The following is a 26,698-nucleotide window of genomic DNA, read 5'->3' as shown; positions in this document are numbered from 1 at the left end:
AACAAAGAAAATTCACTTTAAGAACATGAAGGTTAAATAAGAAATATTTACATTAAGGCGTTTAGCAAAGGCTATTTCCAATGTATAAAAAGTGCATTAAGGAGTTTTGGTAGTTACATTTTAAACAGAGAAGTGAAAATAAATTCTGTTGTAGTTTCATAACTGAATAAACAACCTGTCCACTGTCCTTTCAACCATGTGGTCTCAACTTCTTTTTCCCAAAATGCATTGCAAAAATTACGGTAAATTACCGTTTTGTTTCCTTCAAGCAATAATACAGTAAAATATTGTTATAAACCGTTATAATATAGTAATGTCCTGTATTTAAACATAACAGGATCATACTGTTGAAATTTCCTTGTAAATTTACAGCAATTTCTTAGAGTGTAGGATAGGATAGGATAATACTTTATTGATCCCCAGAGGGGAAATTCGGGCGTTACAGCAGCACAGACAAGAAAGCTCAAAAATACACATTAAACAGAATAGGTAAGATAAATAAAAATAAAAACAGGGGGTATATACAGTACAAAATGAATGTCAGACAGTATTTGCAGAGAATGACAAGATAAAGTGACAAGTGGTTAAAGTGACTTGGTATGATAAATAGCAGCAAGTAATGTAAACAGCAGGGAAGAGAGGCAGTGTTGTAATTGGAGTCATGAAGAAAACATGACAAAATCTGCCATGAAATCATGAAAACCAGAAGTGTGTCCATAATAATAATTGATCACTGGTATATGTTGAGTTAAATTTGAGACATAATTGATTTCAATCGTTTTTTGGAAACTACAATTTGGCCCCCTGGCAGTGAGAGTTAAATGAATGTGGCCCTTACTGTGACCAAAGTTGCCCGTCCCTGAGTTAGATGCTAAACTGCAAGGTGTTGATCATTGCTTGTGCTGTGCATTGACAACAAAATATCAAAATCATGAATAGTTAGCAACAATTGTCTGGTGAGACATTCAGGTCTCAAGTTCTGCAAATAGTGGTTATGTTAATTTAGGTGCATCTGTTATTTTCTCGATTACTTGATTTGTTATCTTGTTGACTTGTTCAAATGTTGATAACTAATTCCCCAAAGCCCAGATGTGCAACCTCAGATGTATTTTTCCCACAACCATTCATTTTTTCACATCATTTATTTTATTAATAACCAATTAATTGAGTAGTCCCAACTGAATGATCAACAATTGAAGCTTCACTTTTTTACATTTCCTTGCCTTTTTGATATTTAGAGGTTGTGGTTTCAGCCCGGAAGTATTTGTTAGTACAAAAATACTCTACAGGAAATTATGTTAGCATGTACCAGTTGATAAAGGCGGTGGGGGTCCGTATGTGCTTTTATCTGTCACAGAACTCGGTAACAGAGGTGATCAGTAACAGTAATTAGAAGGGGACAGAAATGTGAGGAATGTAAAGGGCAGTAAAGTTTTCAGAGTCATTGGACCGCTGCCCCTTTCTACACCTGTGTACACCTGGACTGTTCCTGCGGGGATCAGGCATGGCTGTGAATTAGTCCTGGAAACTTTGGAAGCTTTTTCTGTACTTTCAGTCCGTCTGAACTTAAAGAGAGAATACATTTGCCTTTAGATTTCTCAGTTTTTGCGCGTTTAACCTTTGACAAACCTTTGACTCCCTTGTCTTTAAGAGTTTTATCCCATTGGTGGAATCTGTAGTTGAACTTTGTACTTTATGGGAGTTTTTTATGATGCAGTGTGTGCGACATGGAAACACCATTTTAAACTTACATGGTTGTGTACTTTGTATCAGCTGATCAAAAAGCTTTGTCCTGAACGCTGAAGCCGAATAGCTGACCTGCATTTAAGATAACTGCATTGACGGTAAATGACTGACTATATTTCCAACCATTTTATTTTCAGTGTCATTTTTCTTTAAATATCTGTTTCGACTCTGTAGGTTGAGTTTCTTTTTCTGTGAACATGTCATTTAGTGAGTGTCATTAACTTTGACTCAACTCCTGGTGGCTGGTGATTCATTTAAAAGTGTGAATCATACATTTGAACGGCCTTTTCAGTGCTGTTTGTGTGCAGAAACGGATCCAGCTGTTGTATGAGAAATTCAATAAATAAAAGCATGGAGCCTTATTGATTTAGTGAAGTCGTGCTAGGAGTAATCAAATCTCTTACTCGAGTCTGACCCCAGTCCAAGTCATGTGAACTCAGTCCACATCATGTTGCCACAAATAATATCAAAAACACTTGTAAGCTGCTTGTAAAATCTCTAACTCCTTTATAACAGTGTGGCAGTCAACTCATTAGCACTTTGAGCTCTGCTGTTATGAAAGGTTCTTTTTTTAAAAACACTCAGGAGACAAAGGAAGCAATTAAGATCCATTAATGAATCATTTTGACTTTAAAAAGGTTGTCATCATGGTGACTTTCTTTATCAGAAAGCTAATCTTGAGGTATGGGGTTGATCTTAAAAGGAATGCACACATACAAATCAATCTTTTAAGTATCAAATAGGCCTGTTGGCTTGAAAGGAACATCTTAAAAAGTTGGAGTTCGCTCCCTGACAGGAAACAGCGGCATCTGTCAGCTTGATTCACAAACAGTTTTTTGTTTTGAGTCTAAGTTCATTCATTCAACATAATCCACTTCTCAACAGATGATCCATCTGTTCGCTACTTTGCAAATAATCCTCACTGTAGAGCAGCTGCACTATATAACCTCTGGCAGATATTTTTGGAAATATCAAGATGTAATAGCCCAACACAGAAGAAGTGCATCATTGAGTTATATTTAGTATAGAGGGTTTCACACACGTTTTCGACAGCACATCCTATGTTTCTTACCTTAGTATAAGAAACAAGTTTCTTTCTTACAAAGTGGAAACATGCAGTTCCTCAAGTGTCCACTTGAGGCTGGCTGCAAAAGCCACAGAAGTGCCCACCCGTTCAAAAATTGCCCATTTTTTAAAGTAGAAATAAACATCTTAACAGAACTGGTTAAGATAAAGGACTTTTTTTTCTAAACAGCTCATTTCTTTATTGGCACACATTGTACAAGGGGGGATTTTTTTTAATACAACTGATGTTTTGATTTTATGAAACATTGAAGTAAGAGTTATTCATAATCAGAGGAGTGGCTGACCTGACCGATGAGTGGGTACGTTGTAGCTCTTTGTCAGGAGGAATAAGCTCTGTGCATGTTACTAGATTGCCCAAAAGTTGGCTTGAGACAGCATTTCCAATATGGCGAGCACCTCTGATGGGCTTCAAAAACCAATGAGTGACGTCACTGAGACTATGTCCGTGTTTATTTACAGTCTATGTTCATTACACACTTTTAAGAATATCCAGCTATTGCAAAAAACAGACAATAATCCATTACTTAAATTCATGTAATCAAACAGTTGAGATGTTTTCTATTACATAAATTATTAGAGCACTTAGATGAGGTCATGTAGAAGAAAGTGGATCAAGAGAACAGCACAGGCACTTTTTGATATGAACAATAATTCCATGATGCAGAGAACATAAGCCATATCAGATGTTCAATTAAAGGTTTCATTGAAGGAAGTGAGTAACTAACATGGCTGACGATAAAAGTAGAAAGTTGCCTCCATATGACAGGACACACAGCTCCTCTCATGGTAAGCAGAAGGCGGATGGCTGTAGTCTTTACAGAAAAGAACAGATCGGTTTCCCTGGTAACAATATACTGTGGGCGCTGAGGGACTTTTGTTTGTTTGGGAAAACACTAAAAGAAACACGCTTCATCACAAATTATATATTTCTGAATGAATGGGGGTTTCTGGAGGATATAGGGTGGGAGAGTTACTGGAAGATTAAACAGAACAGACAAAGATAGCTGTCTTATTTTCTGCATATAAGGGTCCATTAAAAGGGGTTCGGTTGTAAATGATAGAGCTGGCATGTCCATGGGAATAGCGTTCTTTCTGTCTTTCATTTTTATGCTTCAATGTACTTAAAAATTATCTTTATTTTTTGGACACGTTTTCAGTTCAGTCAGGAAATCTCGTCTGGTTATTTAAAATACTGAATTAGTGCCTGATAAGTTTGGAGACTTGAAGCAAAGTGTAATACAATGCACGAGCTGGGACTAATCCAGATTCAGATCAGTTTAATATTTGGTGTTAAAAGGCCTAGTGTGTGACCGGCTGAAGACAAAAGCTGATTCATTACTCTTTCAGAGCTATACTAAAGGACTTACAGAAAAATAAAATAACTGAATGTGTTTTAATAGATGTGCAAACATTGTTTGAATGAAGGCCTGCAAAATAAGCAAAAATGCAAAAATATGCAATGTGTGATAACATTGCAATAACTATATGAAATGGGATATATGTCTATCTGCTGTTCTTCATGTTTTACACACAACACCTGTGTTTACAACATGTTGCCTCTTAATTTCTACCTCTAAATTGGCACCAGTTAATCTTAGGTTAGCAGATAACCAGCCTTAGCTTCATCCGACTTCATCATAATATTGTGAAGGCTTCCATCAAATGGGTAAAAGGTACGCACGCTGAAGTAATTCATTATAATGAATTCAGACTTTTTTGCTATTATGCAGCCTTATTTGGGATGTTGTAAAAAGGTGCTTTATTGTAAACATACATTTAGGCTTACATGGTGATTGTTGTGTTTCTTGTGCTTCTACAGCACAAAGGGCCTCTCCTGACTGGCTATGGAGTGGTGTTGGCTTCAGACTGGATGACAGGGTTTGAAGGGAGGACCGGGTCGCACGGATTCTGAAGCAGCAGTGCACTTTTCCTGGATGTGCCCTGATTGGAAGTGACAGCCCGACTACAGCAAACCTCCATCCCTCCTCCTCTCTCTTTGGACTCACTTTCCCTCCTCCCCCCTCTCTCCCCTGTTTCTTCCCCATCCTCTCCCTCCTATTCTAGCTTTTCCTTTTCTTACCTTCTCTTGCCTTCTTATTCTCTGACTTTATTTTTTACTGGACCTCTCTCTGAGCTCTTGTTACCTGCCTGCCTCTCACCGGGTCCAGTATGAGCTGGCTGAGCAGGTTAAACCCCCGGGGACCTGGGAGTCGGTCCGGCCTGAGCGCCGCCCCCTCCAGCCCCTGCACTGCTGACCCGGAGACCTGCCTCATGGTGTTTGAGAACCACTGGAGACAGGTGAGCTGGAGACGTAATGAAACTGCCTCATTACCTCGTTTTCTGTACACCAGTTCACTCTTTTGTTGTTGTAGATGTTTCCAACCACATATCGCATTGATTTAAAGACAACATTTCTGATAATAGAATCGTATAGCGGACTCTGTTGCTTTGTCCGCCACTTCCATGTCATTCGTTAAATGTAATGTCTTGCCTCCAGAGACTCCCAACTCTCCCGTCTCACAGGGATAGTCTCCTGCTGTGAGGTGCATGTGTGAACAACCAACTCAGGAGGATTTCAGGAGCAGTCTACCTTAAATTCTCTAGACATTTCCAGGAGTTCATACATGAAAATGGGTTTGGATTAACAACATCTCTGTTTTATCTTCTTTACCATGAGTTGCACTTGGCAAAACACCGGTCATTACAACAGTTGTTTTTTTTATCAAGGCCTTAGCCCTACCATACTATCTAAACTGCTTATTTGAAAGTTCTGACAACACAGTGTGTTCACCTGTCACTATAAATGATAATGTTAATGTTTCACTGCTTGCATTACTCTACTGCTTTGCTCCAAATCTGTGGCCACCGATACTTTGAAAGTGTTCAAAAAATATCACGAAAAGAGCAAAACTATGACTCAGGTTACAACAAAACAGACAGCCTGTTCAACAGGATTGCAAACTGTCAGGCTCAACTCTTCAGGGAGAGTTGTCCACTTCCCAGTCCTTTTTCTCTGAGTCATAACTCAGTCATGTTTGAACAAAGAGACATGGATAGTATTAGCTCCTGATGGTATGGAAAATAAATGTCCAGAAACTGTATAAGAAATGATATAAACCCACATCTACCAGCCTCACTTGGATACTTCTTTTTAGTGATGTCTTGTTTTTTTTGTTTGTCAGTGCACCTGCTCACTGCTAGTTCAGGAGACTTTTTTTTTTTTTTTTTTTTAAGATTTTCTTTTTTGGGCTTTTTTTTGGCCTTTATTTGAGGGATAGGACAGTGAATAGAGTCAGAAATTGGGGAGAGAGAGAGAGTGGAGAATGACATGCAGGAAAGGAGCCACATGTCGGACTTGAATCCAGGCTGGAGGACTACAGCCTCTGTACATGGGGCGTGCGCTCCAACCACTACCACTACGACACCGGCACCCCAGATCATCAGACTTTAAACGGTGCATTTTTGCTTAACAAAATTAAGGCTAAATAACTTAATTTCACCTGCTTAGACATGTACATAAAAAATATTCTATTGTTTTGAAGAGCCACTGACATTATTTATTCCCAGAGAACTGTCACAAAAAAGGTGATAATTCACAGATCTCCTTTAAAATCTTTGTTTGGGGCGCCAGTAGCCTATTAATTAGTGCGTGACCCCCATGTGGGCAGCTGACGTTCAAGTCCGACCTGTGGCTCCTTTCCCGCATGTCATTCCCCTCTCTCTCTCTCTCTCTCTCTCTCTCTCTCTCTCTCTCTCTCTCTCTCTCTCTCTCTCTCTCTCTCTCTCTCTCTCTCTCTCTCCCCCCCCCCCCCCCCCCCCCCCGATGTCTGACTGTAGCCTGTCTCTGAAGTAAAGGCATACAAAGCCCAAAAAGAAACCTTTAAAGATCCTTGTTTAATCCAACCTCCTGTCCAAATGTACTGTTTTTAAAATCATATAATATAAGTGATTCTATTAGATGATTATTTAAATACAATCAGAACCATGAACTATCAGTATGATTTGTAAGGGATGTTATTTTAAATATCTCTTATTATGTTGAACAGCACAGAGACACTAGATGTTCACTTTTGGTCAACAATTAATGATTGTGAGACCAGTTAGACTTTTAAGGCTCTTTCTCTGTTTCAGTGAATGATTATCTATCCGACACCAAGTGTGAATGTTCACACATTCACTTGGCTGTACCAGTATTGATAAGTGTATTCAGTCAGTGTAGTGTATCATGGTGACTGGCTTGTGTCCAATCACTGGCTGAACAGTTGAAAGGTAACAGATCCGTGCCAAATACTGACTGCTGAATATCCTCAGAGGCAGCAGAAGAGATCTGAGTGCTGCTTAATGATCAGGCTCTCAGGGTGTGTAGGTCGTGAAAGCCTACTCTGTCTTATGGACGTTTATCATCGAGGTCCATTAGCTTCTCTCTGTAGTCGTAGACACAGAGGGTCAACAGAAACGCAACACATCAACAAGAAGTGTGTTGGCAAGCATCTAATAATACAATACGCATCATGACACAGGACTTATGATTCAGTGTATTGTAATGTATATCTAGACAGTAAGAAGAGGCAGATTTCACCATTTCTTAAAGTAAATTCATGGCAATGTGACAATATGAAAACACATCTATTTGTAGCAAATCTGAGTGAAAACATTTATGACAGGAAAAGTGAGGTTGGTTGTATTTATTACAGTCCCCGTTACAAAGCAGTTCGAGCAATCAGGACATAGGAAGTAAGAAGAACTTTATTAATCCCGAGGGGAAATTATGGGTCTCTTATTGAGAGATACGCTTCTCACACACAGGCCTGAACTACACACATGCTCAATCAGGACCTGTGGACATGCATTAGTGGAGATATGTCAGAGTGGGGCTGCTACACACTGCTCCACAGGGGAGCTCTCCAGAGCTGTTGGGGTTTCTCTGCCTTGCTCAAGGGAACCCCTCGTCTGGGCAGCACTACTTACATATTTTCCCAAAGCAAGCCCCTACGGACTGAGCTGCTGCCGCCACAATAATGTGCTGTTAAAATGTTATTTTTAAACACAGTAGAAATGTTGTTTTTTTTGTTTTTTTAAGAATCTAGAGCCACAAAACACAATAATAACATAAAATACTTAACTGTATCAGTATTTTCTTACACCTGTAAACATTACTCTTCCATGCAGAGACGTGCCTTTTACCTCACATGCTTGTGTTTTGGTCACGGGAAACTAGAACAAGATTTTCTTTATTTATTATTTTCTTTACTTTATGAATCCACTGTTTTCATACTGTGAAAGTGGAGGATAGCCAAATACATGTCAACTGTCTCAAGTGGTTGTGGTCAAACTAGTGTGAAAAGAAAAAAACAATCCAAATTGTGCAACAATCACCAAATGTGTTTCCTGGCAACTTCTTTAATTTTTCTTGACTGGGCTCTGATCTTCAGCGCAAACATTTATCTCACACTTCATGAAGCACATCTCTTATCAGCACAAGCTGCTCACAGATCTGCAAATCATCGCTGCGGAAGTCACGCTGACTGGTAGACCACTCGATAAGCGTTGTGAAACCTTTTTCCGTTTCCTTTCCTCGTTCGGTTATCTGTCAATGCAGACAGACCCACAGACAGACATTTTCATCATCACTTTTTTAAGTCAAACCTCACAGCTGCAGCATTGAATGGCTGCAACTTAGATGTCTCTAAATCCCCCCCTCATTATAAATATTTTGTCAAAATGTTAATAGAGAAAGTACTGGGAACTGTTTTAGGGGGTGAGGGAGAAAATTTCACCATCACATTTTGAACACCTAAATCAAATGGCTTAATGTGAAAATAGAGCTGGGCACAAAACAATGTTGCTAATGTGAACGTAGACCTTGGGGGAGAGGGGAGGGGGGAGCAATCGTGCATAATGTCAAAACGCCCTAAAAGACCTGATCAATGAATTATGAAGTCTAATGCCCGATTTTGCAAACTGATTTCAGAACAGGACTGAAACTGACTGACTGTGTTAGAGTTCACACTTCTGTTTCTTTAAATCTCCTAACAGAAGGCAGAAGTATTAGTACTAAAGAATGGCTTCTTATTCAGGTGTCTTGGGTGTTGGAGCAGCCCGAGCCTTCATCCTCCAGCGACGACCTTACGGCGGTGAGGAATCACACGGACCAGATGTTGTGTCTGCTGGCCGAGGAACGGCCCGCTGAAAGCTCAGACAGCAGCGCCAGCGTGTCACTCATGGGCCCCATCCTGGAGCTGGTGGTCACCGAGAACATTCTTGAGTGCCTGGTTCAGTGGCACCTCCGCCGCGGCCTGGACCCAGACAGCCAGGGGGCGCTGCTCAAGCTGTTTGAGATGCTCATCGGCCAGTCCCAGCAGCCTTTGCTACAGCACACGGCGGTCCTCCACCCCCTGCTGAGGCTGCTGGGAGCTTGTGCTGATCCAGAACTTGGTTGTCCCTCAGGCCTGGAGAACAGCCTGGTGCTGCTGCTCAATCAGGTACGTCTACCTTGTATCGATAAGCTTCTTTCATGTGCAGAAGAACACCTCCAGTCTACAGAAAACTTTTGAGCTTAATTTGCTGAATTTATTTTCAATCCGAGAACAAGACGAAACCTAATATTTGTTTTAGTATTGACCATCAGACAGGAACACATGTTGCCTGGAGTATACTGTGATTTGAGCCTTGTTGCTAGGCAACTCCAGAACACTCTTACAGCTTTTGCTTTCAGCAAAGGAAGGAAGGTTATCTATTTAGTTGTAATGTGCATGAAGGCAACGGGAAAGTAAAATGCTATATTTGAACAAGATGTTGGATTGGTTTTGAATTTTCCATGAGCACTAAACATCTGTTGAACTGAGTTATAAAACACGTCTCATTTTACTGTTTGCATGTCATTTAGGAAAGATAAAGCGTGTCTCTGAAATAATATTTTGAGAATATAAAGAAGCCACTTCAAGGCAAACTGTTTGAAAGCCTCACATTTTTATTTCACTTCCAAACCAACCAACTCCTTTAACAGCCAGACGGGAATGGCTTTAACTTCAAATGAGCAGATGTAACAGCCAAATTACTTTAATTGGGCTCAACTGTCATATGTCTGTACAACTTACCATATGGTTTTCTTTAATAATAAATGTCAATCATGAGACTTGAGATGAGGCTAAATTTAGGAGAAAGTATTACTTATTATTTTATTTTTTTTTAAATCATAACGGGCTTGTATCTCTAACCAATTAGAAAAGTTGCCATGGAAGGTTTTTCCTCTTGATTCCTTCTCAGCTCTCTGTCATAATTAAGAAAACTGGACACCTCAAACATCGTCCCTCTAAAGCTGAATACTGTGCATTTGCACACATGAGATGACCCAACGGGCATGAATGATAACAGTTGTTTTTACATCTGTACGTGCCAACAGTTTGCTAAATCTCACTTGTGAAACTGGCATGATCCTGATTAAAATCACCACCTACACACAATGTGTGATGATTTTAGTGCAGTCTTCTTCTTTATTTTTAAAGTGATCTTGGTTTGGGTTATCTTGATATGACTTCTTAGATTTTGTCCCTAAATCTTGTTTGAAAATATATTTTAAAAACTGGATATATTTCCCAGCCCTATGTGCAGCCCCAGTTTTCCGTTCTACTTAGGACACCTATGACCTACAAAGGAATGCTAACTGGTATATGTTTTGCTGTAAACCCCACCAGGTCTGCGTGTCCATGGCCCGGCAGCCTGTGGTTCTGGAGATGTTGTTCCGTGCGGCACCGGCTCAGCAGGGCTCCACCAACCTGCTGATTTTCTCCCTCCTCGTGCCGTTCATCCACCGGGACGGAGCCATCGGACAGCAAGCCCGAGATGCACTTCTGCTGGTCATGGCCACGTCAGCTAGCAACGAGGCCGTGGCCCGTTACATCGCTGAGAACTCCTACTTCTGCCCGGTGAGAAATGGTGCTCATGAGTGAGTCTATGTTGTCATGAAAAGTAGTATAAGCATCTCTAGTGACACTTGTCGCTACATTTAGACATGTATTATATTTTTTAATCTAAACTAAACAAGCTTTAATCCAACAATAAACCACCAACGTTTGATTTCAAGACAATTTAAGCCGTTTGATAAGCCGTTGAAGATTCATAATGGTTTCCTTCAGGGCTGTTCTTTTATTTGAGAACATTTTGAAAGAAATGCCCCTCCACTTTGTGCTGTGGAGTTTAATTCAACACTTCTTAGATATTATCACTACATTATTTTCAGCCTTGTTCTTATTTGCTTTTGCCTTTTTTGCGTGTGTGTTGCTTTCTCTCTCACATGCACATCGACGGTCTCACAGCATGTTGCTGATAGCCAAACCCATCACGACTAAATCTGGCTCTAATCAAAGCCAGTGAGGCAGAACATCAGAACTCCGATCAAGCATGAATTTATTCCGCTGTTTTTAAGTCACGACAACAAAGAAGGGCAGAGATCACTTCCAGCTCAGCATCCTGAGCTCTTATTAATATGTCCATTCAAACTGAAGCATAATACATCTAACTACACTACTTGAGGGAATGTAATCTCTCACAGAAAAGCCAACAGCATTATATTCACATTAATATGACTTTTCTATTCAATGATGTGACAGACACTGCTTTAAAGAAGTAGAGGTGTTTATGTCTCATTCTGATGAAGGGGAAGGACATGACGATGCACTCTGACAGAACATGCATTCTTATCTACATCCATTCAGATGTGACTCAACTTAAGAGAGTTTCCTGTAAATATGTTAAAAAATAACTACCTCAGCCCACTAAATGTCAGAAAGTACTGGGATGACAAATCAACAAATGTAACTGAAACTTACCCACGTGATGAACCAGAGTGCTAGGTGCCTCAAAGATAGTATGTGCATGAAAACCAATCACATCTCTTAAAAATGATAATTTCAATAACGAAAAAGCTCATTTTAGATTAATGGTAAATGATTCAAATATTTCTGAGAAAAACTGTGAGGTAAAAAGGCTTTCTTGAGCTTGTTTGGAGGTTAGCAGGGGAGCTCAGCTACTGGTGTACCGGTTGATGGTCGTCCTCTGGGACCCGCCTAGTCAGCAAGATCAGCTGAATAAACCCTAACTCCCAATATCCTCATACTCCGCGCATACCGCGCTACGCCGCCGTTTGCTGCCACTCTAGTCAAAGATTGCGTTTCCACAGCGAGCACGGCGGTCCGTCCCTGGAGTGTGCCAGCAGAGCCACTACGCTCTGCTCCATTTAAAATACGCTGCTAGTCTATTTTCGACTGAGTGCGCTGCAGGCACGCGTCAAACTGGACAGAATAGAATGACCCGGACAGGAAGTCAAACAAGGTAACGCACAGAGCGTCCGGTCAATTTCAAAATAAAACACTATATACGGACTCAGGATCGTATACGTATCGTATCAAAACAGGCACCAAACGAACAACACATCTACCTCATAAAGACAAAACAACATGCTGCACGTTTTTCTCATTATTCCCGCGTGATCTTGTAGTTTTCCTGTGATGTGTGCACAGCTACTCATGGCTGCGCTCACGTTCCAGAAAAGAACCCAGTGGGGCAGGCCGCGCGCTATCAGACGGAGCAAAACCTTGGCGCTGACGGAAATGAGGAGTTATGGGGTGACGGATGTTTCAGGCAGATCGCCCTCACATCCAGAAAGGCTTTCTTGTCCTACAATGTCAAATGAAATGACAAAATGCATCAACTTGCACATTTGACATTCAACCATCCACACAAAGCAAAACATACATTCAGGACATCATTTATATTGCGCAGTAAAAAAGTATATTGCAACCAGAAAATTCACATTACACAGGTAGAAATGAGTTGTTGCTGCCTGTGTTGTTGTTGTTTCTATCAGCAGCCACAGGGTGTTATTAAAGAACAGTTCTGCTATCTACCGGTGTTTTCACCACCTGTATTTTATTTGAATAGTGACTCAGTGTGAGGAGAAGGTGTGAGTACATTCTTGCACAGCAGGATCATTGTTCTTAATCTGGTCACGATTTACTGCTACCGTGCAGCACTTCACCTTTCAAACGTTCGGACCGTTATCTCTCCGCCCTGCCGCTTCACTTCGGTGTTGAAGAGCCGGCTCAGCTATTTTCTGCTCGTCCTCCTTCCAGCAGCCTCAGTCTGACCTACTTACAGACGAGAAGGACCAGCGGAGGTGGCATCAATGCTCTTCTCCGTCTGAGACTAAATATTTTCTTGCATATTATTATCATCAGTGCCTGTATGAATGTAGCATTAGATTCCTCAACAACTGTAGCACCTTCTTACTGGAGGCTTTTTACTGCCATCTTCAATTTTTTCAGTGCTTGGAACATTTTGATAAATAAGGTTTTTGCATACATGTGGGTCACTTACTCCTGATTTCTGCAGCACATATTCTCAGTTAAATATGATGTCATATATGCAAGCAGCTGTTGTCAAAATACTGAGTGGCATGAGGGCTTTTACCTCCTCTCAAAATGAGCACTTTTCATCCATTTGTCTCCACATACTTAGTTTTTTAGATAATCCCTTTTTTTCTGTAGACTGCAACAGTTAAGTGAGCGTTTGTACATATCTGTTAAGTCCCTTGATTGTGTAATGAAAACACAATGTGTTACAGTCATGGTACAATTGAACACTACCAAGAATTATATACAAGATAAACATGCTACCTCCGGGACTGAAAAGGGAAAGGTTAGGCTGAGAGTTGTTGTCTGTATCTTTACACATTAGGATCTGTCATCTAAGTTACAGATGCAACTTTTGCACCTGCCTGTCGAACACAAAGCCGACCAATTCTGCATTGCGGGTAAAAGCCAACACAAGGTTCATCCTTGTTTTGGAACGAGCTTCATCCACTCACTATGAGTATATTTTCTCTTATTTGCTGCTACATCCTCGTCTGGCATATTTGCTGGTTTAAATCGTGTCTAATTGCTGAATTGTATCCACACCTAAACTAGCCTGTCATTGGCTCGGGGAACCCACCAGCCCCCCCCGCCCAGAAACACCCTGAGTCAACCAAAATAAACCAAAACATCAAAATACAGTCAGAGGACAGGGTCTCTGCAGACAGCCTCCACCACACATGTATGAAGGCCATATCGGTCTATCAAGTCGGCAACAAATAATTTATTGTATCAACTCTCTTTTTTATACAAACATAAAAAAAACAGTGATTTATCTCTGAAAATTTAGAAAACTTGTTCACTGAAATACACCTGACCACTCCAGCATGTCAGTCACCTTTTGATCTGCAGGTTGTTGTTAAATCAGCCGTCTCACCTGAAGCCTTTCTCCCCTCCTCAGGTGCTGGCAACGGGCCTCAGCGCCCTCTACTCCTCTCTGCCGAGGAAGATTGAGGTTCGGGGAGACGACTGGCACGCCCTGCGGCGGGAGGACTGGATGGGTGTGTCGTCACTCGTGTTGTTTATGAACTCCCTGGAGTTCTGCAACGCTGTGGTGCAGGTGGCTCATCCCCTAGTGCGCTCGCAGCTACTGGACTACCTCCACAACGGCTTCCTTGTCCCGGTCATGGGCCCGGCACTGCACAAGGTAGGAAGAGGATTGGCGGCCGACACAAGACCGCAGTTACACCTCCTTTTTCCAGTATACATTGGAACATTTTTTTTTATTAGAAAACAACTCAGAAGGACTTATTTAGCAAACTATGAGCAACACAAACTCTTGGCATGATCAGACCCATTGGGTAGTATATGGTGAAGTATATACAGTATATGTGCTTTGCCTCTTCACCAGCGGCAGCCTTTTCCATATGCATCATGTTGACTGGTTGTCTATCCGTCATTTCAGAATCAGAATCAGAAATACTTTAATAATCCCAGAGGGAAATTTGATAAATAATTTCCTCCTATTTTAATGATTAGATTCTATGGCAGATTACAATTTTGAGGGCAAAGGTAGAAGGGTCATTGAGATCTCTTAAAATATGTTTTTGGCCAAATCTCCAGATTTTAGCACAATATCCTCAAAAACGCATAATTTGAATATGATATCAATCATACCTGAGATGCGGAGGGATTTTTTTTTTTCATCTGTTTTTTTATTTTATTTTCTGTTTGGACTAAGTTAAAATGGATGTTGTACCTGTTTGTTTTTGCCGTCACAGAAAAGGTCAAATGACAATGACATGCTTTGCAGAGAAACAAAGGATGTTTGAGGATGTTCTCTTTTTATTAGTCATTCAGAAATACACAAATAAATTCCACATTCTGGCCAAAGCTATCTGCCATTCTGCAGGAGACTCACGGTGCAGGTAAACTGCTCCTCCGTGGTTGGCCGGCGAATACGACAGCGAGGCAGATTTCTAGTTTGTTTTTGTGATTTGAGTAAACTGTAAGTAAAACAGGATCAGGCAGACCATAATTTTTGTCTCAGATGGAAATTTAGTTCTGACTTACTGGAAGGCATTACATGGAATTCATGTTTGAATTTGATTTAGCAGGAGACTTTAAATATTTAAGTGGACTCATTTGTTGAACTTTGATTCTTCCCAAGATGACTCAGTGGGTGTGGGTGAAACAAAAGTGGTTTCACAATATTAAACAAATTATCTCATTGTCTGTTTTTTTTACCATACATATTACTCACAGGACAGCTGTCTTACTGCCCTAGTCTGGTCTTCTAATACAAATAGTTTTAATGTTTTTGTTTGTGTGTGTGCATGTAGTCCTCAGTGGACGAAATGATCGCCAGCACCGCCTATCTGGATCTCTTCCTGCGCAGCGTGTCAGACACTTCCCTCCTCAAAACCTTCCTGCGCTTCATCCTGCTGCATCGCCACGACAACGACACCATCCTGGACACACTGCTGACACGCATCAGCAGCAACTCAAGGGTATATAAAACAAACTATATGTTTATGTGTCTATGTGATCGAGGACTCAAGGCCTTATATAAACTCTGTAGTGTGGGCGGTGCGTGGGCGGAGAGCAAGAACTGATTGCATGTGTCTGTTTTTATTAGAACAAACATGCAAAGTGAATGTCAACATCTCTGCATCTATGTGTAATTTAATACACAGAAAAATGTATGTACATATTCTTAAATCTCCTCAAATTAATACATTTCAGTCTTTAAGTCTTTTCACAAATAAAAACTTAAAACAGTAAAGATTTCAGCTGGAAAAGAAAACAGTTTTTCTTTCAGTTACAGTACAACCACTAAACACACATTTTCACATATCTCCAAAAATGATATCTATTTTTAATCGATCACATTTGTATGTCTTATTCCTTATCTTGTTGGATAATGGCTTCCTTTCCTTTGTGTGCTTTGCAGCTCTGTATGGTATCACTGAGCCTCTTCAGGACTCTTCTCTCCCTGAACTGTGAAGACATCATGCTTCAGCTCGTTCTCAGGTATGTCTGCACTCAGCTTGTCCTCCAAAGTGCTGATGGACTCATTTAATATGCAAATCAAACATATTTCTCTAGACATGGTCATTCAACTGAAGGTTAATCTTTGAGTCACAAAAGTAACTACACCTTCATACTTCCAAATTAAAACTCTGTCTTACAGTTTCATCTTCTTTAACAATGTTTGAAAGTTAAACAAGCTACCATTTCACTGCAAACTTAAAAAGTCAACGTTGCCAAAGATTATGTGGTATATATAACCCCAAACACTAAAAAGTTGGGATCAATGTGTAAAATGTGAATAAAAAAAGATAACAATAATGTGATGATTTGTGTGCATTTGGCTGTGCTTTTCTCCCAGGTATCTACTGCCCTGCACCCATGTAATGCTGAGTCAGCGTCGAGCTATCAGGGAGTCTGACATATACGGAAAGTCAGCAGATAAGTTCCTGTCGCTGATCCCAGAGTGCTGCCGGTTCAATGCAGCACCCTCTGCGGAGCGGGATGAGGATAATCCATTCTGGGGTAAAGGTGAGCAACAATCAGACACCTGTAGAAAAAAACAAAACAGTTTATAATAAGGACCATAAGACATAATAACAATTGTTTTTGTATTTCTTCATCCAATAGTACTGAACAGTCCCAGCACAGAGGCTCCAGCCCCACCCAGACCCAGCACCCCGTCCCGCTTGTCCTTCTTCATCCGCCAACAGAGCATTGGAAGTGGAATAGGAGGAGGGGGTTCCTCTAGCCCCACTAGCATGGAGGCGCTGCAGTCAGGGCCTTCAGGCTCCCGCCCTCTCTCCCCTGACAGTCCAATGCACCATCAGCCTCCTCATATAGAGGGTCTGGACTGGGATTCAGGCTACTTGGAGTACCTCAGAGACGCCCGGCGGGGCATCGAGCTTTGCTCCTGGGCATGTCGTAATTGGTCGGCACCTTATGATGGAGAAAACCCCTCCCCAAACACAGTCCCTACACCCCCACCACCCCCTACCTCCAACCCTTCCATGGCTGTGTTCCCTGAGCATTTCTCCTTCCAGCAGGGAGGGAGCAGTAACACCCCTCCAGGCCAGCAGAGGGCAGCCATCGTTGCTGCGGCGCGATCTGAGTGGAGTAGCTCGGAGCGGGACAGCGGAGAGTGGGACGTCACGATCTGCAAAAACAACTGCATCAGCCTCACACCTCGCTCTAAGAAACGCAGCCTGCAGAGAGAGGAGCTGCTGCCAAAGCCTGTACCTCACCTCGTCCCCTCCACGTCTTCAGGTGCATCTTTATCGACCTCCCATCCCTCCTCGTCCCCAGCTACTCACATTCCGACGTCTGCCATTACTGTTAGTTACCAGGCCATGTATAACGGGACAATTGGGTCGGTTGACGGCTGCTCAGACAATCAGGACAGAGGTCTGGAGGTAAAGAAAGTGAAAAGAGATTTAGGGGAGCAGCAGTATTTGGATGAAAATGCAAATCAAAATGGATCCCTCGTCACCTGTCCCTCCCAAAGCTGCACGGCTCTCACTCAGTCCATGTTTAGCAACAATGACATCAGTGATGCTAAATCTCTTTGCTCTAACCAGATCGCCTCTCAGATCTCCGTCACTCAGCAACCGTCTGACACCAAACTGCCGACCAGCGACACCTCAAACCCACACAGTGCATCCTCAGATCTTCCAGAAGCCAACCAGACACAACAGTCTGTAGAGAGTTTAATCAAGGAGCTGCTGGAGCAGGCACCAGGGGGGCCACACCTGCCAGGAGACTCCAACGGTCAGGGCATCAGCATCGAGGCCTTCACACAGGAGCTGAGCGAGCTGGAGGACCGCGTGAAGGAGCGCAGCAGAGGGGTCCGCCAGAAGGAGGAAACTGCCAGAGAGTCGCTGTCTGCTGAGCGGCAGGAAGAGGAGCAGCAGCTGTCCACAGCGCTGGAGGTGAAGCTCACAGGAGACGTAAAGGGAGAAGTTTCTATGGTGGGCCTGTGTAGTCCTGCAAGACCTCTGAATCAGCCTGCACCTCAGCCGTACACAGGTGAGACTCACATCGTTGATGTCACCCTGTGCATCAGTCTAACTGATTGCTGGATAAAAAATTACAAAGGGAAGGATTCAGTTGAGGAAAAGTTTCTTTTTTATTAGAGCTAAAGTTTCTAAACCAGTTCTATAAAATTAGATTAGAATTCTTGTTTTTACCTTCAGGTGACCAATTTAAGATTTTTGAGGACAAATTTCTCAGGTGAAATAAAATCAGCTGAGTTTTTGACCACGACTCTCTGACTGTGTTCTCCGTCTTGGCAAACAGGAGATCTGTTGTAACTTCTTAAAACAGTTGCTATTGGTTAAGAACCATTTATTATATTCAGGCCAAATCTGTCTGTCCGTGATATGAAAGAAAAAAAAAAAACAGGCTTCGCGCTGCGCTTTTTCTCCACACGGCCGTCCGCTGCTGCTCTTTGAAACAGTTGAAAAAAGACGCTGGTGCTGTGCTAGGTGGACACTAACCTTTTACAGACATCAGAAACAAAAGCTTTTTCAGATCAAATAAAATCAGTAACTTGAAATTGTAAATTATAAGATATATATATATTCGGAGAGAAAACTACATTAAAAAGACAAACAGACAAAGGAAGATGAAAACATGCAGTAACTCAAGCTACTAAAATGCTTGTCTGAACAGAGGAATTGTTAGTCGTCTTTTTAAGGATCAGTAATAGCTGCTAATGCCTTCAGTTCACACTTCTTCCCTCTCTAAGCCCATATTAACCTGTAATTGAAGTGCATAGTGTGCTGGCTCCAGCAGATTCTTTCACACTGTTGTTTTTTGAAGAATGATTAAGCAGCATTTAACACAGATGTCCAAGTACCAGCTTCATGCTTCGACTGTACTTGAATAAGATTTCTCGCAGCAGAAAATGAACACTTTTTCTTCTTCTTATAGAGCAGGCAAAACTTTTTTATACAACATTTTCTCTGCAAGTCAAAGTACCGAAGTCATTGAGGATAATAAGAGCTTGTCACTCCACAGTGGCAGCACTGAAAGAGGTGGTGAAATGCATTGTCCCCATTTCACCTTTTCTAGCTGTTAAAGCTCCATGCTGCTGCCTTCCTTTCAGTCCGACAGCCTGAACGACACATCAGTCATTTTTATCAAAGGCTGTCAGAGACTCCTCTCAGTTTTCTCCCTGTTTGTTCACATGCAGCTGAGCTATAATTGTGTGTTATATGTTTCCACTTAGTGATTCATCAGTCTTTCTCCGTACAGGTCCTTTCATGGTGGTTCTGTTTGCCAAGCTGGAGAATATGCTCCAAAACTCTCTGTACGTCAACATCCTGCTGACGGGCATCGTGGCTCAGCTGGCCTGCTATCCTCAGCCGCTCCTCCGATCCTTCCTGCTCAACACCAACATGGTCTTCCAGCCCAGTGTCAAGTCACTGATCCAGGTACACAGCACAATAAGAAACATGTTACATGTGTTGGCCAAAATTTAAGGTTCCTCCGCAGTCACACATCCATATTTTCTGTCCATATTCTGGACAGAAAATAGAAACCACCTCAGTTTCATTAGTGACACACACACTGAACACATTTATGATAGAAAGGAAGTAAAGGTCCTAAATGTTCATGACCCCGTGGCCTCTCCAAGGAAGTACCTGATACTTTCAAAATAAAAAAGGGGTTCTTCTTTGGAGAGTCAGGCCTGTTTACCCTCCATGTCTGATGAACCGGAGTCATCAGATAAAAAAAAGTTCTGACCCAGTATTTTTTATTTTTTTAAGGTCAATCCCTCCTCCTTAAACGTTTCCCCCGCTCACCCCTCTAGGTTCTAGGTTCTGTGAAGAACCGTATCGAGGCATTTGCAGCCTCCCACGAGGACTTCCCCGCCATGCTGAAGAAAGCCCAGCAGTACCTGGTGGCCAGAGGCAAAGTGGACTGGTCCGACACGCTTGCAGGAGTTCCGACCCTGCGGCGCTCTGATTCACTCGGTGAGCACGGAAACACAGCCTGCACTGACACAGAGTTTGTTTGTGTTTGTGTCTGAGTTTCAAATCAGACACACTTGGAAAAGTCAGAGGGGAGTTTTTCCTTCAAGCTGGCTTGTGTAACTGAGAGAGAATCTGATTTTATGTTCCTTAAACGTAACTGAATTATTCAAACACAAAGAAAGCAGTTAAATATGTTATTGTAAAATCAGACAGTCCATCTGTCAGCCTGGTCTTTCCTCTCCTTTTTTATCTCAATAAAAGCCATGATCTATGTATCTTTTTATATTTCTTGATTTGTTTTGAGTGTCTTTCTACAAATTAAGGGGGGTGGACTTTTTTTACATAAAAAAAATGTACAAGTAGGCTACAGTGAAAAAACAACTACAAGCTGAGAGAGAGAGAGAGAGAGAAAGAAAGATCACACAGTGATGTATTTGTTTTTTTCCCTTTTTGCCAAATCCAGGGAATAATCCTTCAAAAAAGGAGTGCCATTTCAAAAACAACTCACCAATCAACGGGCGAGTCTAAGATGTAGAATTTATTGCACCTCATGATTTAAAAAATGTGTTTAAAATATTAAAATCAAGATGTGTCAAGTGTGGTTCTAAATGTCTTACACACTGAGGTGGAAAGTAAGTAGAAAGGATCAAAGTTTTTGTTACTTTTTAAGGTCCTCCTCAGGGTTTTTTAAGGTCTTTATTGATGAATGTTTAGTCACATGTCCTTGTTAATGGTATTTTCCTGTAAACTTTATGTATTCTTCCAGTGAAAAGTCGTAAGCCATCCCTCGGAGACCTGATACTCCGTCACACAAACAGCCCGACCCGGGCTAGACACGCAGCTCAGCTGGCCCTCGCACACGTCCGAGACGGCGGCCAGTCACTGCACAGCGCTCTGTTCCGGGGCGGTGGAGGCGGCGGGACGTCACTGGAGAAGCAGGCCGAGGCTCTGCGGGTGAAGAACGCCGTCTACTGTGCCGTCATCTTCTGTGAGTTCCTGAAGGAGCTCGCCGCCCTGGCTCAAGAGCACGCCGTCAGTCTGCCTTTCCCTCAGAGCCAGGAGGCGGAGGAATAGACGGTAAACTCCTTACATAGAGCTCTCAGCAGACTTTATTTTCAAACGAGTCCTACAGGAGTGTCTCATCACTAGAGACTGAAAGACTGGAGCACTCTGTCACTGTAACGACAAACAGCAAGAGGAAAACATTTTTCTACCAAAATCATTATAGGATACCTATAAGACTGGACGCATTTTCCTCCCCTGTAAACGTACACGATACTGTGCATATCATGTATTATATTTCCATTCTATACACAGAAAATCTCAGTTAATGTTTGAGATGTTGGAGCTTGTATATACACATACCATGCCATGGTATTCTGTGACGCAGTGAAGCCACAGGTAATAGAAATAGGTGCACATACTGGTGCTAGTTGACACTCTCATCTTTTCATTTGAAAGGCAGCACAGAGGAAAAGAAGGTTCTGTCTTCAAAGAAAATGATGACACCAAAAAACAAAAAATGTTTAGCAGGAAAACATTGAAAGCTTCATCATAGCTTTCATCACGGAGCTTTTTCTCCTCGGACCAGCCAAAATAAGTGCTCACAGAAAAACCATAAAATGTAACCTCTAAAAGGCTGCACTGCTGCAAAAAAAAAAAAAAAAAAAAAGGAAAACTGGAAACAAAAGTGAGTCAGTGCCACTTTCTTTTTTCTGAAAATTAGCAAGGCCAACACAAAATACTGGAAATCTTCAGATCATTGATGCCATTAACCCTTTAATGTGTTTTTCTTTTGCATTTGCACCATTTTCGAGACATATCAGCAACATGTGGGAGCCGGTGTGTGTGTGTGTGTGTGTTTGTTTGTGTTTGAGATTATTTGAGTGAATGACATCGAGGTGATGTTAACTTTCCGGGCCATCAGGAATCCACCTGTAGCTTCAAAAGAGGCAGCAGGGTTTGAAAAGGCAGCAATGCTTTTACATTTCATACCTTCCGTGTGTCATTCAGTCTTTTCTTTAAAGACCCCAGAGTGTGCTCGGGAAAAAAAGCAAGAAGGGAAGCGTAGGAACAATTTCCATTTTCTGAACTGACAGTTTTTTTAAAGACCTCATGAGGCATTCACTGACTTCTTTAAAAGGTGTTTTTGTTTGTGAGCTAACAGTAAAGCTCTTAAGAGCGAACTCCATTTCAACTTTTGACGTTTTTATTTGTGTTCGCTGCAGGATGTCTCTTCTGAGTGAGACGAGCCAAACTGAACACACAACAGTTCATCTTGGAACTAAACAAGCTGCTATTTTTAACACTAACTCCCCCTTTTTTTTTTTTTTCAATATAAATTTCAAGTTCTGTAACTGCTACCAACTCTTCATTTCATCGTTAGGTACCAAGTGTAAATGTGTATGTGAGGAGGGGAGGTCAGTGCCAGTGTTGTGTGATCAATAATTAATTTATTTTCTTGTGTCTGAGGTTGAGTGAAGTCGCAGCCACACAGTGTTAAAAGCTTTTAGCCAAGCGAGGATTCTCCTTAGACCTTGAAAGAGTTTGAATTGATGCTTGTTAGTTTTCTTTCCTTTGATAAGACGGTTATTCCTAAATTTACCTGCAGTCATTTCTTTATCTTTTTCTTACATTGTTTCTTTAACTCCTCCAGGGAAATGATGAGATGAACTTGGTAACAATCTTTCAGAATTTAGGAAACTGTAAAATAAATAATTAACTGTAAGACTGTAATGTAAAAGCCACCTCGGTTTTCTGCACATACTCGCCATTCTCTCCCTCGACTTTTGGCAGGAGATGAACTGTTAAAAGCGACTACCATCCTGCAAAGTCTTAATCTTTGAAAGATTCATCTTTTTTGGACATTTTTCTTAAAAAGTTGAGGCTGCCTCAGCCAGTCAAAGCCATAGGCGCAGTCATTGTGTTTGTAAATGTAGAACTTCATTACATCTGTAAATCCCTTTTCTATTGAATTTATAGACACAGTATGTGACACCCAAATAGTTTTTTAAAGCTATGTAAGAGTCTCTGCATGCACATTAAGGACAGGTTTATAAGAAATGAATAATAAATATTGTAGAATAAGCTTTCTTGGGTTTTAGGGTGACCTTGAAATCCCTCCCATGCAGTAGGTTTTTAGTGAGTTATCCCTACGCCTGCAGACACGCTCCATGCTGAATGTTTTCTCCAAGCGAATCAAATTGGTGGAGAAATGTGTCAGAGTTTTTACCGACTGCCGTCAGTCCGTCCATCTCTTCGCCTCAGCCTGCTGTACATCAGTGTGTTACAAGATGAATGTCTCCTGTGCACAGAGAAAGAAAGGCCAAGAGAGGGTTTTCACTCCACTGCAGGTTCTTCAACGTTTACACTCAAGATTGTGGTTTTTTTCTTTTTAAATACGCTATTTTTATAAACCGTTGTGGTTGAGATTTTTCAGCATGATGGTTAATGTTCAGCCTCTAAGTTCTGTAAGTTTGTAAGTTAGAGTATCAAAGCGGTTTCAGCCAGTTATGTTGTTTTTTTGAATTCTTCAACACCAAAGACAATCTCTCTCTCTCTCGATGATGATACCTGAAACATCGATTGTCTCTGTTTAAGACACAGTCACAGTCTGAACGCTGTCTGACTGTATTCATGAGGCACTTTCACACACTGAAGTGCTTTCAAATAACACCCCCCCCCCCCCAAAAAAAAATAATGTGCCAATGCCGAATGTTACACAAATGCTGTAAGAGTCACATGGCCAAATATAAGAAAAAAGAAGTTTCTAAAACAATCTCCGGATTAATCACGATGCATTTGTAAGCCAGAGCAATCCTTTAAACGATGTCATTGGACAGAGCAGAGTGTGTTACTCAGATTTAGCACCAAGTTAAAAAAAAAAAAAAATTGTTGTCATTTGTCTGAGACTGAAAATGTTTCTGATGTGAGCCCGTTTACACCTGCCTACACATCCCGCAGTCATTGTTCACTGCTTTCTTTGTCATTTGTATTTTTACACATTTCATTTCTTAGAATAAAGAGACATTGATAAGGTAAACTTAGGGATAGGGGTGTCTTTCCAACCAAGTAACGTCCGTGAGTTATCAGATATTTAGCAGAGCTTCTTTTATTTGTTATTTTAAAACACACAGAGAAATAAAGCAGGGAGTTTTGACAGCTTTTATCTAGCCTGCCTGCTTCTTACTGAGCTGTTTGAAGTTGTTTTCATACTTCATAACACAAATAAAAGGCAGCAAACGTCTTCCTCTGCTGGTAGACGAGTCAGCCCTCCAACTGTTATTACATCAGTAGAGCTTGTGAGATTGTGGATCACTGAACACTGATGTCAATTCTTCACATTCACATCAGTGTTTTGTTACAGCAACTAACATGACTCAGACTTATCTTTACTGCTGTTTCTTCTAGAGCCCAACCGATTAATCGGCCAGCCGATAATATCAGCCGATATCAGCATATCAAGTGACTATCGGTATCGGCTTATTTTATCGCACATGTGCACCGAGATTACTAGATTTATTCACCGGTCAAAAAGCATTTCATTTGAGTTTCATTGTATTACACTAGCAGTTCTCCTTCGCCAGCAGAGGGCGCTGTATGGATTACAACAAGCATCATCACGCTCCAGAGTGTCAAGTAGAGATGCACGTACAGTACGTGCGCAGTTAGTTACCATCCTGTCTACGTTATACTGTATATCTTTTTCATAAGTGTTGGATGACTGCATTTTAAGGAATAAACGTGTATATCTATATCTATGTATCTCTAAAGATCGAACATAGATCAAAGAAAGATATTGGCCGATTTATCGCTGTGATTTATCGACATCAACCCAAAAAATCTCAAATCGGTCAGGCCCTAGTTTCTTCATCAGTGGAAATCTGAAAAACGGTCATCCAAAACCTTTTTACTGCAAAGAAACAAACGAAACCAAAACAATTTTGTCTTTCAAAAACAAAATCGTTAAATGTATATCTATGAAGAGTTAACACCTCAAAATGTCAGCCGAGGCTGTCTCTGCTTCCTTGTGTCACCTCAGCTCAACTCAGAACTTGACAAAATCTTGATTTAACTGACAAAGATGTTTTGTATACCCAAAGCTTAAAAAAAAGTTTCTATTCCTTATGTCACAGATTTCTTTTTTCTTTTTTTTTTTTTCAACGTTCTTGAACACTACAGCTCTTGTGTCAAATTGTAAAACAGATTCTTTGACGTCTTTTGAATCTCACTGTTGTTTATGTCGGTCTAAATCCAGAGCATGTTATCTTTTCAGTTTCTGTGTTTGTGCTTGTTAGTGTTGAACAGAAAGAAAGTGCAAACAGCATGCCAAAGTGTTCACCTGTCACTTCATTTCAATCGGGATGATTTGGGTTTCGATTGGCTCCTCCACTGCCAGCCAGCGTAAATGTTGGTCAAATAAATAGATCTCTTACATCAGAACACGATGTGTGCCAAACGAGGCTTCCACTTTATTTTTTTCCCTCACGTTTTAGTTGCCATTTCTATTATTCTAATCAGTTCACGCTATGTAGTTTTTAAGAATGCTTTCAGCTGTTTTGCAGGGAGTTTGTTTTCACGTGTGAATCTGTAACACGTGTCGTAGTGCCATGGGTGAAATTGATTTACAACATGTGTTGATTTCTATTTCTTTGTCACAGGATGTAAAAAAAAAAAAAAAAAAAAGATTTCACTTTTTAAGCTTTGACTTCTCTCCCTCCCTGACTGATTTCTCCCCTGTGATCTATGCAAATCATGCTCTGGTTTCGCCCCCCCTCCCCCCCCACCCCCCTGTTAGAGGCTGAAAAGTGATGTTGACTGCATTCACGTGTAAATACTGTAAAAAGCGGCGGGTTGAAGACAAATGCAGAGGTGTGTGATATAACCAACGAGAGACCGAATGAAAAATCATGCTAGAAGTTATGGAATGATGAATGTCGTCAGAAATATTTTTCTATATTTTGAAATCATTAGAAAAATGGGCAGAAATACAAAGTGGGAAAAGCTGTCAGAAGAACACTACAAAGGGAATGTTTTTATTAATTTATAAATTCTTTGCCTAGCAATATCTCACGTGTCCTGGTGTCATTTCTTTGTTACCTGTATTGATCTGAATCCTGCACAAACATCATTTATTCAGGGGGACTTTCACTACAACAGCTGTTCTTAATTGTTGAGAATAACAACAGAGGCACAAGGACCCTAACTTTAAGGTCCTCAGAAATCCTAGAAATACATTCAAATATTTGAATCCCAGAGCTATGGCTGTGTTGTTATTGTGAGCTGCACCATAGGTCAAATGTTTTTGAATCTGTCGTCACAGCTTTACAGGAGCACATAATGATATATTTCCATATCACATTTTTTAGCCCTAGTAGTATCTCTATTTGAAACTTTCAGAACATCATGTTTAAATGTTTTCACGTCCTGGAAAAAAACAATAAGACCCGTTAGAGAAAGGATTGTCTTTGCCAAGGTCAAGAATTTGCTTATAATACTGACACCGTCTTC

The 26,698-nt window shown here is 41.1% G+C and overlaps 1 protein-coding gene across 1 annotated transcript; it reads left to right on the top strand.

The window, feature by feature from the left end:
* Positions 1–1,737: 1,737 nt before the first annotated feature.
* On the top strand, positions 1,738–26,255 carry fhip1b (FHF complex subunit HOOK interacting protein 1B). Its single transcript, XM_061053123.1, has 12 exons — positions 1,738–1,844; positions 4,652–5,130; positions 8,910–9,314; positions 10,527–10,757; positions 14,143–14,388; positions 15,524–15,691; positions 16,135–16,214; positions 16,573–16,742; positions 16,842–18,236; positions 19,467–19,645; positions 20,026–20,188; positions 20,955–26,255. The coding sequence occupies exons 2-12, from the start codon at positions 5,002–5,004 to the stop codon at positions 21,260–21,262; spliced, it is 3,474 nt and encodes a 1,157-aa protein (XP_060909106.1). The 5' UTR covers positions 1,738–1,844; positions 4,652–5,001; the 3' UTR covers positions 21,263–26,255.
* The last annotated feature ends 443 nt before the right edge of the window (positions 26,256–26,698 follow it).

This window comes from Labrus mixtus, chromosome 13 (genome assembly GCF_963584025.1).
Source record: "Labrus mixtus chromosome 13, fLabMix1.1, whole genome shotgun sequence".
In the NCBI taxonomy this organism is placed as follows: Eukaryota; Metazoa; Chordata; class Actinopteri; order Labriformes; family Labridae; genus Labrus; species Labrus mixtus.
Note: the sequence above shows the minus strand (reverse complement) of the source record. Positions and strands in the feature narration are given on the sequence as shown.